The 17,010-nt window shown below is 40.9% G+C and overlaps 1 protein-coding gene and 1 long non-coding RNA gene across 2 annotated transcripts in view; one reads left to right on the top strand and one right to left on the bottom strand.

Moving 5' to 3' along the window:
- Window positions 1-280: 280 nt before the first annotated feature.
- On the bottom strand, window positions 281-6,609 carry LOC124229842 (uncharacterized). Its single transcript, XR_006886007.1, has 3 exons — window positions 6,397-6,609; window positions 1,069-1,112; window positions 281-964 (listed from the first exon to the last, which is right to left on the bottom strand). It is a non-coding gene; the product is annotated as an uncharacterized LOC124229842 (long non-coding RNA).
- A 134-nt stretch (window positions 6,610-6,743) lies between these two features.
- LOC124252449 (inhibitor of carbonic anhydrase-like) overlaps window positions 6,744-17,010 on the top strand; it is a 36,657-nt gene continuing 26,390 nt past the window's right edge. Inside the window, exons 1-2 of the mRNA XM_046685969.1 lie at window positions 6,744-6,868; window positions 13,467-13,639. Coding sequence (XP_046541925.1) covers window positions 6,826-6,868; window positions 13,467-13,639 — 216 coding nt within the window. The 5' untranslated portion in view covers window positions 6,744-6,825. The remainder of the gene's footprint in view (window positions 6,869-13,466; window positions 13,640-17,010) is intronic.

Below are 17,010 nucleotides of genomic sequence, written 5' to 3' on the forward strand. Positions count from 1 at the left end.
CAAAAAATAGAACTGAACAACACAATTTTCAAATAGGGATATATATACATATATGTATATGCACACACACTATACATATATTTGCGCATATGTATTTTATTTATATATAACATAACGTACAAATATACATAAATAAAACACATAAAAAATAATATACATATAATATATATGGTATATACATATATACATAAATAAAACACTTTACCCAACAACCACAGAATATTCATTTTTTTAAAATGCACCCTAAACAGTAAAATGTCACTATGTGTTAGGCCATGAAACAAACTTCAACACATTTCAAAAGACTGAAATTGTTCAGTGTATATCTTACCATAGTGGAATTACGCTAAACAGCATGAGATAACTAGGAAATTACAGACATTGGAAATCAAGCGATACATTTCTAAATAAACTATGAATCAAATAAGAAATGACAATGAAAATTAGAATACATTTTGAACTGGATAAGCATAAGGATATAACATATCAAGAAAAAGAGTGGTTATAGGGAATTTATAGCCTTCAACGCCTGTATTAGAGTGGAATAGAGGCTGAAAATCAATAATACTAGCTTCCTTTTATATAAACTAGAAAAAGAACAAAACCCAAAGAAAGTCAAGAGAGAAGAAATCAATGAAATAACGGATGAATGTACAATAGAGAAAATCAAGAAAGCCAAAAGTTGGCTCTCTGTGAAGACTGATAAAATAGATAATGCCAATCTCTGGCAATACCAATCGAGGAAAAGGAGAAAACATAAATTACCAATGCCAGCAATGAAAAAGAGGATTATAGCAAGAATCCTCCACACGTGAAGAGCTTCCAGGTTGGTGAAGGCATCAGCGTGCTGGGAGGGTGGTGCGCCCCCGTTCCTCAAGGACAGAAGCTCCTGTGCCTGGGCCTCTTCTAGACCTCACCAATGAACCTCTTCATCTGGCTGTCTGTCTGTATCCTTTATAGTAAACTGGTAAACATAAAAAAAGTATAAAGATAATATTGTGAACAACTTTAAATCAATGAATTTGAACTTTAGATGAAATGGACAAATTTCTTGAAAAAAAACCTTACCTTGAAGGAACTTGAAGAGTCAGAAAATCTGAATATTTCTCTCGCTGTTAAAGAAATTTGATCTGTTATTAAAAACTTTTCCACAAAGAAAATTCTAGACACAGGTGGCTTCACTGGTGAGGTCTTCCAAACATTTAAGAAGAAAATAACACTGCTCTTACAGAATGTCTTCCACAAGATAAGAAAAGAGGTAACATTTCTCAATTCATTTTACAAGCCATCATAACCTTAAAACCAAACAGTAAAATCAAAGAAAACCACAGAATGATTTGTCTCATGAAAAAAGATGAGATAGATGCAGAAATATCATAAACAAAATATTAGAAATTCAAATTCAACAACATATAAAAAGCATTATACATGACAACCAAGTCGGGTTTATTCCAGGAATGTAATAGTGATTTAACATTTAAAAATCAATTAGAATAGTTTACCACAGTAACATGAAAAGGAGGAGAAATCATATAATTATCTCCATAGGCACAGGAAAAAATACCTGATAAAAAGCAACACCCATTCATGATAAAAAAAAATTTTAGGAAGCTCAGGAAGGAAGGGAGCTTCTTTAATATGTTAACTGATATCTGAACAAAGCAAACAAAACACCAGCAAACGTTTTACCTAGCGGGGAATTGTTGAAAACTTTCTTCATCTATCACTACCTCTATGCAATAATGTACTGGAAAGTCTAGTCAGTGTAGTAAATACAAAAAAGAATAAAATTATAAGGATCAGAAAGGAAGAAACAAAACGGACATTGCTCACAAAAGACATAAGGATGTGCACAGAAAATCCGAAAGAAACTATTATAATTAATAAGATAATTTAGCAAGGTCACTGGATTCAAGGTCAATATACAAAAACCTATTGTTTTTTCACATATCAGCAACAAACAAATAGAAAATGAATTAAAATCATGATACCATTTGGAATAGCACCAAAAAAAACCAGCTTATATCTAGGAACAAATCCAGTAAGGATGTGCAAAGCCTCTCAACTGAATACTGCACAATATTATCAAGAGAAGACCTGGTGACGAAGACCTAAATAACTGGAGGGATGTACCATATTCATGAATTGCAAGGCTTAATATTGCCAAGATGTCACATCCCCCCCAACTGACCTATATTTCTGTATAGTTCCAATCAAATCTCTGCAGGTATTTTTTCTGGAAATTGACATGTCAATTCTAAAATTTATGTGGAACTGCGAAAGCCAAGACAACAACAACAACGAACAAACAAGCCCACGTCCATCTTGTAGGAGAACGAGCTGGAGGACTCTACACTGTGAGATATCAAGTCCTGTTATAAAGCTACAGAAATCGAGACGGTGAGATACAAACAGAAGGAGTGATATATAGACCAGTAGAATAGCATGGAGAGTCCAGAAACACGTATACAGCTACCTGATTTTTGACACAGTTTAGACTAAAGTGAAGTGAGGAGGGAGTTACCTTTCCAGTAAATGGTGTTGCGTCAATGGGACATATATGTGGAAGAAAAAGTGAATACGGGCTCCCGTCTCACACCATTCACAAACATCAGTTCCAAAAAAATCTGGGCCATATGGCTCAGCCTTGTCTTCTATGACATTATGCTAGCTTTCCCAGTCATTCAGTTTATAACTGTAGTTATACAGCAAAAATGAGAGGGTTTATAAATCATTTGTTAAATTCAAGAAGACCTAATGAGTGAGTATTTGGGGCAAAAAAAATGTGATGTTAAGAAAGTCGTCTGCCTCTTTTAACCTAATTTCTCTTTCACATGAATGGAAAACAAATCTGTCTACGTCTAAAAAAAAATCAATTCCAGCTGAATTCTAGATCTAAATGTGAAGGGTAAAACTATACAGATTTTAGAAGGAAACATAGGAGAATATTTTCCTGAACTTGGAACAGGCAAAGATTTCTTAAATAGTATACTAAAAGTGCTAAACATAAAGGAAAGTGTTGAAATTGGACTCGGAAATATTCAAAATTTCTGTTTATAAAAAGACACCATTAAAAGAAAGAAAGCCACAAAATGGAAGAAGATATTTGAAATACCTATGTCCAACAAAGTTCTCATAACTAGAATATATAAAGAACTACAACTCAATAAAAAATAAGCAGACAATCCAATAGAATAATGAGCAATCATAAAATAAGAATCTAAATTGCCAATAAACATACGAAAAAGCTTCCAACTTTGTTAGTCATCAGGGAAATTAATATTAAAACTACAGTGAATTCATCAGGTGCTCCAGAATAACTAAAATTAAAGTCAACCCAAACCAAGTGTTGGCAAGGATGTAGCGTACCTGGAACTTTCATACTCTGTTGGAAGTGGGAGGAGAGTGGAAATTGTACAACCACTTTAAAAAACTGGCAGCAGTTATGAAAGCTGACATAGGCATACCCTGTGATCAAGCAAATGCATCCTTGTGTATATATCAACAGAAATGCACACACATGTTCACCAACAGACACGTGCAGGAATTTTCACAGAAGTATTACTTCATAATAGCCTCAAATAAAAAAAAAAACAACAAAAACCAAATGTCCGTCAATAGACGTTGATAGATTCTCCACTGAAAGACTACACAGCAACGAGAATGAACAAATTACAATATGTGAACAGCATGGTTGGCTCTCACAAATATTATGTTTAGACAAAGAAGCTAGACATAAAACAGTGTTTACTTTATGATTTCATTTTTATAAAGGACAAAAATAGGTGAAACTCATCTATGGTGTTCAAAATCAGAATAATGATGACTTTTGATCATTGGTGACCATAACGCAGATGAGGGTGCTTTTAGGGGTACTGGTAATATTCTCCTTCTCTATCTGAGTACTAGTTACATGGGTGTGTTCACGTCATGCCAATCCATAGGCTGTACACTTATGATTTGCACACTTTATGTGTATGTATAAGTTCAATAAAAGGTTCTCATGAAAACTACATAAATTCTGTTTCCTCTATATTAAAAAGAGGAAGAGACTGCTATTCTTGTTTTCAAAAGTGAGAGGTCAAAGGATTCCTTGAGTGGAAGGAGAAGTAGAAGTAGCTGAGAGACCCACCTCGGAATCTCTGCCCTCTAGTGTCTTCCGCATGGGGTGGGCGCAGCGGGTAGCTTCAGGACTTATGTGTCACCATCACAGCAGGCCCAGAGGACGGGGTTTACCCCTTCGCAGTCTCTGGGGCAAATCCCATGCCAAGGACCTCCTGATGAGTGTCTCACCAAGGAGAGGACTTGTTCCTCCTTTCCTTTGGGATGATGTTCAGAAGGGATTGCTGGTCTAGAGATTGCTTGAATCTCTGACCAGAAGGATGCTGGATATTTCCAGCTCATGAGCAGATGGGCTGCGGTCAACAGGGACTGTGACAAACTCTCTGCACAGCCCAGACCCTGTGTAACTGAGGCTCCTATGCCTTTCTCAGTGGGTTCCAGCTGGTCTCCCTCTGAAGCCCAGAGGGTCACTTTAGAAGCTGCCCAGATGTAAGAGGTCCTGTCCTCACTCCACCCTACTCCTAGTCATGCGGCACAGAGAGGGACAATGCACATTTCCTGAACTGAAAACCTAACTCAGTTGGCTAGAGGTGATGTGAAGTAGGAGAGGAATGGTGACAATCTCCCATTGGATCATTCAAGGATGGCGATGTCTGTATGATGAAGAAGGAAGAGGAGAAGCTGTTTCCTCTGAGGGGGGTTGTGTGTATTTCAGAGAGAGGAAGGAGAGTCCAGATTTATGTATTACAGTCTCACGCCCTTGACCATGTGACTTCTCCTGTGATTTACAGTCTCTTCTGACTCCCTCCGGGCCACCTCTGGCCTTAGTGGAGGGCAGGGTTAATCTCTGCCAGAAGGAAGAACTTTTCATAGTCTTGGTAGGGGCTGAAACAAGCAACAATATTTACTTAGCAGAGATTCACCCTTTGCACACGGGGAGAGGGTGCAGAATAAAGAGTTATGGTGGGTCAAAATGATGATAGACTGTTCAGGTTCAATTATAACACAATCTTATATTTTTTAGGCCCAGTTCTGAGGATGCTTTATTAGATGAGTCTTGGTTTGTAGTTTGAATTATTATATTGCCAGTCCCCAAACTTAATTCAGTAGAAAGTCTATTTAAACTGTATTCGGAGCAAAAGACTGAAACTAATGCTTTACACAAGAAGGCCTCTGGATGGTCAGTGAGCTTATAAAAAGATGCTCAACCTCATTAGTTGTCAGAGAAACTCAAAATTACAGCGCAAAACCACCAACTCTCCCACCAAAAAGGCAAAAATGTGGAGCAACCAAACTCTTATCCTCTTAAGGTGGAGTGTTAATTGCTCAACCCTTTGAAAAACTGTTTGACAGTACCTTTTAAAGCTGAACATATGTCTACTTTATAACCCAGCAATTACTCTTCCCGGGAAATACCCTGCAGAAATGCATACCTTTATGAGCTAAAAGACATTTACTAGGATGCTCATAGCAACACTCACTGTTTTTAGGAGCCCAAACTAGAACCTAGGTCCTGAACAGGAAAGATAAAGTGTGCTACATACACAGCATGGGGTAATACCCAATACTGAAAAGGCATGAAGGACAACCATACACGACAATATAGATGCATCTTACAAATATAACCTTGAGTGAAAGAAGCCAGATGCAAAATTGTACTTATTGTATGATGCTATCTCTATAGAGTTCAAAACTCAGCAGAATTAGTGTCTGTTGTTAGAAGCGGAGATAATGGATGTCTTTGTGCGGGAGGTGGGAAGTGACCGGAAGAGGGCAGCAGGGGGCCATCCAGCTCTGTTAACGTTCTGTTTCCTGAGACAGTGCTGGTTATACGGGTGTGTTCGTCTGGTGACACTTCATCAAGTTGTACACTTAGGATATGTGAAGTTTTACTTCTGTTTATTTTACTTCAACAAAAAGGCCTTACAACTTTGTTTAAATTCGGAGGACTTCCCGCAGGTAGAGTGCCCAGACTTCAATAGGCCGGGGCTGCGGGCTGCAGGGGCGACTGGCAGCTGCCCTCTCCGGGTTCAGAGCTTCGCTCACCTCAGCCTTCAGCAGAGGGTTGCAGGGGACCGTGGCATTTGGGGGGGCTTCTGGGAGGGACCCGGAGTGGAGAACAGAGACGCTTTCGGAGGAAGAGTCTGAGGATCCCTGAAAATTGTGTTCACAACGTTGTGTACACGTGTGCACAGGCCTTCCTGGGGGAAGGGCCACAGTTTAGCCCCTGAGGATGACCCACCCGGTCCCGAGGAGTCTGTTTTGCAAACATTTCAGTGCTGCTTGGCTAAATGAAGGCCTGGGGATCCGGGAACCTGCGTTCCAGTAACTAACCTGGGACCGGAGGGGATCGCTCTCGCCTTGGGCCTCAGTCTCCCTCTTTGTGGAGTAGGGCGCTCAGTCCAGTCGGTTCCGAGGCTGCTCGGCTCGTACACCCAGGACGCAGACCCCCAGCCCGCGAGCGGAGGTCCAGCTCCGGGCGCTGGGCAGAGGGGGCAGCAGCGGGGCGGTGGCGAGGGGTCGGCTTGCGGCCCTCCAGCCCCGCGGCGGGCCAGGGCGGCTGGCAAGCTGCCCCGGGGAGGTGCGGTGTGTGTGTGTGTGCGCGCGTGTGCGTGGCTAGGGCAGTCAGCCCAGAAGGGCGAACCCTTCGGAGGAGGCGGGCCCTACCGCCCCCCCCCCCCGCCCCGCCCCGGCCCCCGGGGGCAGGTTACAGGTGGCCGAGGCGCGGGGAGCCGAGTCGGTGTCGCGCGCCCGCAGTGGAGAATGAGGCTCGCCATCTGCGCGCTGCTATACGCGGGGGCCCTGGGTGAGTGCGCACTGGGAGGCAGGGGGATGGGGACCGGGAGCCAGCCAAGGGTCGGCCATAGCGGGACACCGCGCTGCCTGGATCTAAAGGGCGCCGAAGCAGCCTGGCGCCTGGCTGGCCCCATAGTGCCTTCTACCCGCCGGGGCACCGGGTGCACCCGTGCACCTGCCACACTTTCGTTCGTCTTTTCGGAAACCCCGTTAGCCTAGAGCAGGGGTTCGCAAACTAAGACCAGTGGGCCAGATCCCGCCAGCCGCCTGATGTACAGCTGGGTGAGCCAAGAATGTTTTCACATCTTTAAGTGGTTGAAAGAGAATCAAAAGAACAATATTTTTGACACATGAAAATTATATGAAATTCGGATTTCAGTGCAGGTAAATAAAATGTTTTGGGAGCACACATGCTCTTTCAGGCAAGTATTGTCCATGGATGCTTTCAGGCTTCGACGGCAGAACTGAGTACGTGCCCGGAGACTGTGTGGTCCACAAAGCCTGAAATATTTACTTGCTAGCCCATTACAGAAGCAGTTCATGATCCCTGACCTGGAGGCTTTTGATCCCTTCACGGTGAAGGAAACAGGGTCAGGTGACAGATGGGATTTTTCCCAGGGCCTAGGGTCAGTATCATGTGGGAGAAGGGCAGGTATCTAACCAGAAGGATTTTTCCTGCTCTGTACCGTACACTGCCTCCCATCCCTCCACACACTCCAGAGGTAGAGGAATGTAGGGGGAAAACAATACCCTAGAATGGGATCCACCTGCCACTCAGTACTGTGTGACTATAGGTGGTCCCTTGACCTCTCTGAGCTGGTTTCCTCATCGGTTCAGTAGGAATGCTTTTTCACAACCCACAGTTGCTGTGAAGGTGAAATGAGGTAATGTACCTAAAGGCAGAGCTCTAGACGCAGGTGAGTTATCACTGGTAAAAATCCTGCACAGGGCCCCTTCCTGTGTTGGGGGGGGGGGGCGGTGCACAGTGCTCAGGGCTCTTGGCTGGGTCACTGTAAGGAGGGTAATAGTAAGAAGTCGATGGGCTCACGTGTGTGAAGAGCCCTTCCTGACACAACCGCGGTACATTCTCCGCAGCCGTGGTTCTCCGGCCTCAGGCTGTCTTAAATAACTTCTGGGGTGGGGTGTCTCACAGGAGGGGAGAGCTAACCTGGGCAGGGCAGAGGAAGGGGAAGGCAGGAGGGGCAAGGAGTGCCACGGGGGGGCCCTCTCTGGCCGAGTACTGCCACATGGGGCCTCACAGTGAGCTCTGCTGGGGCTGGGGAGGCGGGAAAGGTAGGGTACAGCTGTGGCCGGACGGTGGCCACCAGGACATCGGAGTGCAGCCCGCCCACCTCCCACATTCTTCCTGAACAGAGCTTGTGTTATTTGTTCTTCCTCCGCCGCCTTTCCTGGCAATGTCAGGCGCTGACCCAAAGTTCATTTTCCCAATCTCCTCAGTGTTTACAAATCAGAGGCAAGAGCGGCCTGGCCCCTCCCTCCCTGCCTCATTCCCTCCCTCTTGGCCACTGGACGAGGCTGGAGTATGGGATGTGCATTCTTCAAAGCTCAATGTTCTTTTCCAACAAAAACTCTTCTGGTGGCAAATGAGAAAAATGCAACCAAACCAGCTTAAATTAAAAAGATCAAGGGAGAGGGAGTGATTATTAGTAGGTCTTGCAAGAACCAAGAAGCAGGGGCTCAGAACAGGCTATACCCCGACCTCAGCCTCCACCTCCTTTCTTGGCCGTTTGCTCTTCTGGGGCTTAAGAGCTTTCTCCATGCAGTGAACATGTGGCCAGTGGCAGCTTCTCCCTTCCAGGATCGGTTCAAACTATTCACGGCGGGCTCTGGTTGCCCTTTCTTGAAAGTGCCGCATGGTTGGGTGGAGTGTTATTGATGATGGGCCTAGTCTAGCTTACTCAACTCTAGTTTACCCTTAGCTGGCTTGCACACACTGTCTTTCTCTTTCTTTTTAAAATCACTTTTATTGAAGTGTAATTTACTTATAAGAAAATGTACCATTTTAAGTATATATACAGTTGAATAAATTTTGACAAATATACCTACCCATGTAATTACCACCGCAGTCAAGGTACAGAATATTTCCATCACTCTCAAAGTGTCCCCTCCCCCTTCCCAGTCATTCCCACTGTCTACCACTATAGACAGGTTTTGCCTTTTCTAGGATTTCACATAAATGGAATCGTACAGTACACAGTCTTTTGTGTCTGGCCTTTTCTGTGTTGGTATAATTGTTTAGAGATTCATCCACATTGCTGCGTGTATCAAAGTTCATTCTTTTTTATTGCTGAGTAGTATTCCATTGTATGGCTTTACCCCAGTTTGTTTCCCCATTCACCTGTTACTGGATGTTTAGGTTGTCTCCAGTTTGGGGATATTATGAAAAAAGTGGCTATGAGCATTTAGTGTACGAGTCTTTTGGTGGGCATATGTTTTCATTTCTTTTGGTTTAATATCTAGGAATAGAATTTCTGGGTCATAATGCTAAGTGTATGTTTAACTTGTCAAGAAAATGTAAGTGTATTTTTAACTTGTTAAGAAAGTGCCAAACTTTTTTGAGGAGTTGTACCATTTTCGTTCCCACCAGCAATGCAGGAGAATTTCAGTTGCTCCACATCCTGCTAACACTTGGTGTTGTCAATCTTTTCACATTTAGCCATTCTAATAGGTGAATTGTGGTATCTCACTATAGTTTTAACTTGCATTTCTCTGATGAGTAATGATATTGAGCACCTTTTCATGGTTTTATTGGCCACCTTTGTATCTTCTTTGATAAAGTATCTGTTCAAATCTTTTCCCATTTTTAAATTGGATTATTTGACTTATTATTGAGTTAAAAAGCCCTTTATATATTCTGGATACAATCCCTTGGTCAAATAGATGTATTGTGGTTATTTTCTCCAAGTTTGTGGCTTAGCTTTTCATTTTCTAAATGATATCTTCTGAAGAGCAGATGTTTTACATTTTGATCAGGTTCACTTATCAAATTTTTATTTTTTTGTTGTTATGCCTTGTTTCCTCTCTAAAAGTATAGTTGGCTACCCCCAAAGTTGCAGTATTTTCTTCCTTGTTTTATTTTAGATGTTTTATAGCTTCATCTTTTATGTTTTGGTCTATGATTCATTTTCAGTTAATTTTTGTGTCTGGTGTGAAGTAAGGGTTGAGATTCATCTTTCTCATATGGATATCCATTGATTCCAGGACTTGCTTTTGAAAAGAATAACCATGTCCCACTGAAGGATGATGAACCTCAAAAATATTATGTTAAATGAAAGAAGCCAGACACTAAAGGCCACACATTATATGATTTCATTTATATGAAACATTTGGAAAAGGTAAATCTATAGAGACAGAAAGCAAATTGGTGGTTTCCAGAGGCTGGGGAGAGGGGAATAGCACTGACTGCTTCATGGCTACGGGACTTTCTTTGGGGATGATGAAACTATTTTGGAACTAAATAGAGGTGGTAGTTGCACAACATTGTGAGTGTGCTAAATACCACTGAAAGGATTTTGTTGTTTTTGTTTAAAGACTGGTCATCTCTGTTCTGGCAGGTAGTCATATTATCCGTAGATCAGCTGAATTTTTTCAAGACTAGTTTTCAAGATTTTTAGACTTTATTCTAGGGTGAATTTAGCTTACTTCTGAACTCTGTAGTAAATGCACTGTTTATTCAATGAGATTTTTCTCTACTCTAAATGATGGGAACTCAAATGATTCCTAATCCCATTTGAGCTCTAGGAAATCTTTGGCTTAGGCTCCTCATTAAAGTTTCTTCCCTGGTGGTTGTCTTTGCCTGACCTTTACAATGCTCGAATTGGTATTTAGCCAGAATCTCAAGGGTATGCAGATTTCTGGATCTCAGTCTCTCTCTCCTGTCTCTTTTTGCACTTCCCTGCTCTTTGGCACACTGTGCTGCAGATTCTCCTTGCTTCAGCCTTACCCACCTATGATCTCTGTCTCCTCGACTTGGTAAAGCCATCTGGCTATTTGTCTTTCTCCTCTCTGCCCTGCCATCTGGAAATTTTGTCCAGGAACTAAGCTGGGGTGATTATAACATTCACCTTATTCGTTTCCCTTTGCTTAGGGATCATAGTCCTCTACTTCCTGTGGTCCAATATTTTTAAACAGTTTTTTCATACTTTTTTTTTTTTTCGGTTGTTTAAAGTGTTACGGCAAGTCCCATATCAGTTGCTCTTTCATAGGTGGAAGCAGAAGTCCATATTGCTGTTGGTTTTTTGTTCTGTTTTTATTTTTATTTTTTGCATTTTTTAGTTCTCTGTTTTAAAACCATGTTTCTGTCAAGACTTTAGCTTTCTTTAGCAAACTTCATTCACCCTGTTTTACACTCACGCTTAAAAAAAATTAGAAGTGCAAAAGCTACAATTTTAATCATTTGAACATAAGCACAGTGATGACTGAAAATACAGACTTTCAAAAAGGCTTTACCAATAAGTGCATTTCTTAGAAAGAGAAAAAAACTGCAGTTGTATGTCGTAGCTCTTTGTATAACTTAACCTGCTCACAAAGCTATTTTCATTTATAGAGTTGTCTTGTCTCTACTGTTGCCAGTTGTTTCTAAGCACAAAATGTTTTAACAATCTATATTAGCAAGCAGAGGAAGGTGTTTGGAAAGGCTCAAAATGCACATGTGAGCTGTTGTTACTCCAGACGTTTCAATTCTGCAGGGCACGTGACCTGGATGATTCCATTCCCTGGCTTGCTCTTCTTGCCCTGGGCTGCTACTATCAAAGGCTTTTTCAAATATAGCCGAGTGGCTCCTTTTGTCACTCCCTGTCTTTGGTGTGGGATTCTGTCTAAGGAAATTTGGCATCTCCTGTCCCATGTCTTTTGATATTTTCTACTTACAGACGGTTAAAAGGCAGTACACATTTCAGACTCAAGCAAACCTGGGTAGTTCAAACATTAGCTTCATCTCAAGTTATTTAATGTCCTTGAGAGAGGTTTTTTTCTTTTCTTTTCTTTTTTCCCCTAATCTCATCTACAAAACGAGAACACCAATATTTAAATGGCAGGACAATTGTGGACATTAGAGGAGGGTAATGTTTTTGCCACACTGCCTGACATCCACGGCCTCATCAGAAGCTGGGAGCTGTTACTGCCATAGCTTTCATCTTCTAGATTTAATTTAAAATGACATTTTGCTCAAATACTGCAGATTTGTAAACAGCGTTTTGTCTTTGTAATATTCTCTACACTAATTACTACAGCTTAAAATGCCAGTGAAATAAACAGGCACTGATTTCAATGCTCCAGCAATTAGTACCATGTAAGGTCAGAGCATCCAATGTCAGGATACGGACTAAATCACGAGGCCCACAGCTTCCTTCCCATACGATTCGTTTTCTTTTTTAAGGTGAAATTTACAAATATAAAATTAATCATTTAAAAGTGTGCAATTCAGTGGTGTTTAACACACTCACAATGTTGTGCAACTACCACCTCTATCTAGTTCCAAAATAGTTTCATCATCCCCATAGAAAATCCCGTAGCCATCAAGCAGTCAGTGCCATTCCCCTCTCCCCAGCCTCTGGAAACCACCAATTTGCTTTCTGTCTCTATAGATTTACCTTTTCCAGATGTTTCATATAAATGAAATCATATAATGTGTGGCCTTTAGTGTCTGGCTTCTTTCATTTAACATAACATTTTTGAGGTTCATCATTCTTTTTTTTTCTTATTTTACTTGTTTATTTATTTAATTTATTTTTTGATGAGGAAGAGTGGCCCTGAGCGAATGTCTGTGCCAATCTTCCTCTATTTTATATGTGGCACACCACCACAGCGTGGCTTGGTGAGCAGTGTGTGTAGGTCTGTGCCAGGGATCCGAACCTGTGAACCCCAGGCTGCTGAAGCAGAGAGGTGGAACTTAACCACTATGCCCCTGGCCAGCCCCTACTTCATCCTTTTTATGGCGGAATAATATTCCATTGTCTGGTTATACCACGTTTTATTTATCCATTCATCTGTTGAGGTACATTTGGATTGTTCCCACCTTTTCGACGATTGCAAATAGTGCTACTATGACTATTTGTGTAATGCATGTATCTGAGTACATGTTTTCACTTCTTTTTTCTTTTTAAAAGATTTTATTTTTTTCTTTTTTCTCCCCGCAGCCCCCTGGTACATAGTTGTATATTTATTTTTAGTTGTGGGTCCTTCTAGTTGTGGCATGTGGGATGCCACCTCAGCATGGCTTGATGAGTAGTGCCATGTCCGCACCCAGAATCCAAACCAGCGAAATCCTGGGCCGCGGAAGTGGAGTGCGCGAACTTAACCTCTTGGCCACGGGGCCGGCCCCTGTTTTCACTTCTTTTGGGTATATGTTTAGCAGTAGAATTTCTGCATCATATGGTAATTCTATGTGTAACTTTTTGGGGATGCTTTTGGCTTTTCTCTCCAAGAGGAAAGGCAAAATCAGAGAAATGGGACCTGACAATTTATGAGCCATGCAGCCAATCCAATTTGTACCACACAGTCAACACTTGACCTTGTCTTTAACCTCTTCCACCAGCAGAGAAAGGTGAGTGCTATGGGTCCCTTCAACCTCTGGCCTCTCTCCCCAGGGCTGTGCCTGGCTGTCTCTGTGAAAACTGTGAGATGGTGCACTGTGTCAACTCATGAGGCCAGTAAGTGCTCCCGTTTCGGCCAGAATATGAGAAGAGTCGTTCCAGCAGATGGTCCTCATGTCGTCTGTGTGAAGAGAACCTCCTACCTGGAGTGCATCAAGGCCATTGCGGTAAGTCACTGCTGCCTAAAGGAGAGCAGAAGAAAACCCATACCTTCTCTTTCTTTTTCTGGACTTATATTGTTTATTGCTTCAGTACAACATTCTCCCCATGGGAACTAGACCGTGCTATAGAGGAGAAAGAAATAAGCTGAAAACCTGAAAGTACAGGGACTGTAGAGAAAAATATAGGTGCTCTTTAATAGTAAAAAACAATAATAATAATAATAATTAAAAACAAATAGAGAAGGATTCAGTGAAAATGCCTATGGTAAAGCAAAGACAGAATTGCAATGGAAGAGAAATCTATAAAGACTCAGAAAAAAACAAGAAGCTCTAGTGTCACTCTTATTCCCTAACATTGTTTTTGGAATTTCCTGGTACTGCAATCATATATAAAATGCATATGAAGGGAAACAAACAAAATATCAATATTTTCAGATGATTGCATGTTTAGAAAGTATAGTGGAATCAAGAGAAGTGTTACTATAATTATTTATTAATGAATAAATTAGTTTGGTAAAATATATATCACAATTAATGTCATTTTCATATGTCAACAGTTATTAGTTGGGGAAAAATAGCCCGAAATTATCACCTCATTTACTTTTAAAATACTGTACAAAAAAAAAGTTTCAGAAAAAAAAAGTCATATGAGAGATCCATAAGATTCTTATAAATATAATACAAAAGTCTGGGACAGGGGCCGGCCTGGTGGTGCAGCGGTTAAGTGCACACATTCTGCTTTGGTGGCCCGGGGTTCGCCGGTTAGGATCCCGGGTGCAGACGTGGTAGGCGTCCCACATATAAAGTAGAGGAAGATGGGGACGGATGTTAGCTCAGGGCCAGTCTTCCTCAGCAAAAAGAGGAGGATTGGTGGCAGATGTTAGCTCAGGGCTAATCTTCCTCAAAAAAACAAAAACAAAACAAAAGTCTAGGACAAATGAACAATATTTATTAATAAATTAAAACATATACCATATTCCTAGATGGGAAGAGTAAATATCATATACTTGAATATTCTCCCAAAATTAATAAATTTTATATAATTTTCATCAAAATACGGTCTTTTTAAAAGAATCAATAAAATAACTATAAAATCTTAAGAAAAAGCACATGGATGAGAATATAAATAGTATTATGGAAAAGAAAATTAGCTGTGGGTGACTAAGGCCAACCTGAAACTGTAACAGACTTCAATCACAGTGTTATGAAGAACGGGGTCCCGGTGCAGACGTAGAAGACCTGGGAGAGAACAAAATTTGGATGCATTCCCAGCTTCTGTATAAACTTCCATCTGTCTGATTATTTACATGACATAATAGAGATGCAGACCATGGTAAATGTCCAACATCAGGAGCCTGGGGCCCTAGGCTTAATATATTTAGGTAAGATACACACAGATTTAGATAGATGCATGATACGACAAACTTTCCAAACAAACCGCTGAGAAAGGATTCTTTAGCTGGACAACTGGGCAGCCACTTAGAAAAAATAGTCAAGGGAAATTTTTAATCCGTTTACCAAAATAAACCCCCAGCTTGAATCTGGGAGTTGACTCAATCTAACAGAGATGGACATAAGAAGATAAATCACAAAAGTAGACAAATTCGGAAATGTAAAAATTTTAAATCTGTGACAAAGAAAAAAATTTTTAAAGCCCTAAGCCTACAAAAAAATACATTCATATCAACTGTGACAAAACAGTATGTTGTAAAAACTGTATAAAGATGTCATTTAAATTTACAAGAAATGCTTAAGAATAACAAGCTATAAACAAAGCACTCACAGAAAAGAAATTACAGCTAACAGACGAAATAATAAAGGAAAATGCTCACCCTTTTTAATAATTGAAGAAATGCAAATAAAACAATTCTTAAAATAACATTTTATACCTGGTAATGTAAGGACATTTCTTATATGACAGCATTTCTTGCTGGTAGGTTTGCATGAAATTGGTACGCATTGCTACTGTCATTCTACATTTCTACATCATTTCTGGAAAACAATTTGGAAATATTCAGTAAGGGTCATAAAGATGAACACAAACTTTGATTTACTTATTTTTCTCTAATTCATATACAAAGAGAGGAGGATTGATTTGTTACAGGAATTTGACCTTATGCAATTGTGGGAGCTCGTTAAGGAATCTCTATGAGACTATTGTCTCAGCATCTGAGGTTGGAACCTGAGGAGGAGGCAGTCAGGAGTGGAAGATGTGTATAAAGTGGAGAAGAACAAGAAGAACCTGGAACCACAGGCATGAGCTGGAGCCCACGGAGATGGACTGAAACCAGTGTCCATTCTTATTGCTTCTGACCTTGATGGTGCTCACCAGGCCCAGTGGCCTTCTTGGTCCTTTACCTTTATACTAAATCCCTCCCTTTCTTAAGTTGATTTAAGTTGAGTTCTGATACATGCAACTAGTGGAGTACCAACTTTATACATGTTTATATTTATTTTATATAAACACACACATACATATATGTGATGAAAAACAAAACTCAGAGTAAATTTTAAAGATCTTATTGGCTTTATTCAATGATTCATGAATCCGGCAGCATCCAATCCAGCAGGTAGAAAAGAGCTCCAAAGAGCTGTACAAAGAGAGACTTCTATAGGCAGAAGGGAGCAGGAACAAGGAGGTTTTACTAGGCAACAAGGTGGATTGGTTGTGGCAAGGTCATCTTTCTTTAGGGGATGGTGGGCGTCTGTCAGGCCCATGGCCTCACCAGTGCTGATCAGGTGATTCCAGATTGACTAGTTTAAGATTCCATTTCTGGGAGAGGCTGAAACTGTAGTTAAGTTAAGTCTCGATTTGGTGACATGGGACTTAGCATAAGCAACTCCTTTTTCGGCCTATTGTCTTGTTTTTAGCACATATGTATGTACATACACACATATATATGTACATGTGTTGTAAAATATATATAAGAAAAAATGGGGTGGGGAAAAGGAGGCAAATATATAGAAACACAATACTAAATTCAGAAAAAGCCAAATAATGTTAAATGTCAATTAAGAAATGAATAAAAAGAATGATTTCCATGATGAGTAGGGAAATGATCCAACCTCCTTTCCGAGAGGAGGCTGTGAGCTTGCTGCCTCTTGCAGGAAGGAAGGAATCCTTGGCTGACAGATCCTTGAAAAGGAATCTAGATCTGAAAGAGCCTTTGAAAGTCAAAACGTGACTTCTTGAGGAGGAAGTATTGTGCAATTTATTCACTCTCTAATCCAACAGACATTTGTTGAACACCTGCTTCCGGTAGGTGCTGGGATTCAGGAGGACAAAAACAAAAAAAAAACGTAAGCCTTGGTGGAGCTTACATTGCAAACGGGAGGGCGGACAATAAAGAAAGTTTGTCAGATGGTTGACAAGGGCT

Source organism: Equus quagga, chromosome 1, assembly GCF_021613505.1.
Source record: "Equus quagga isolate Etosha38 chromosome 1, UCLA_HA_Equagga_1.0, whole genome shotgun sequence".
In the NCBI taxonomy this organism is placed as follows: domain Eukaryota; kingdom Metazoa; phylum Chordata; class Mammalia; order Perissodactyla; family Equidae; genus Equus; species Equus quagga.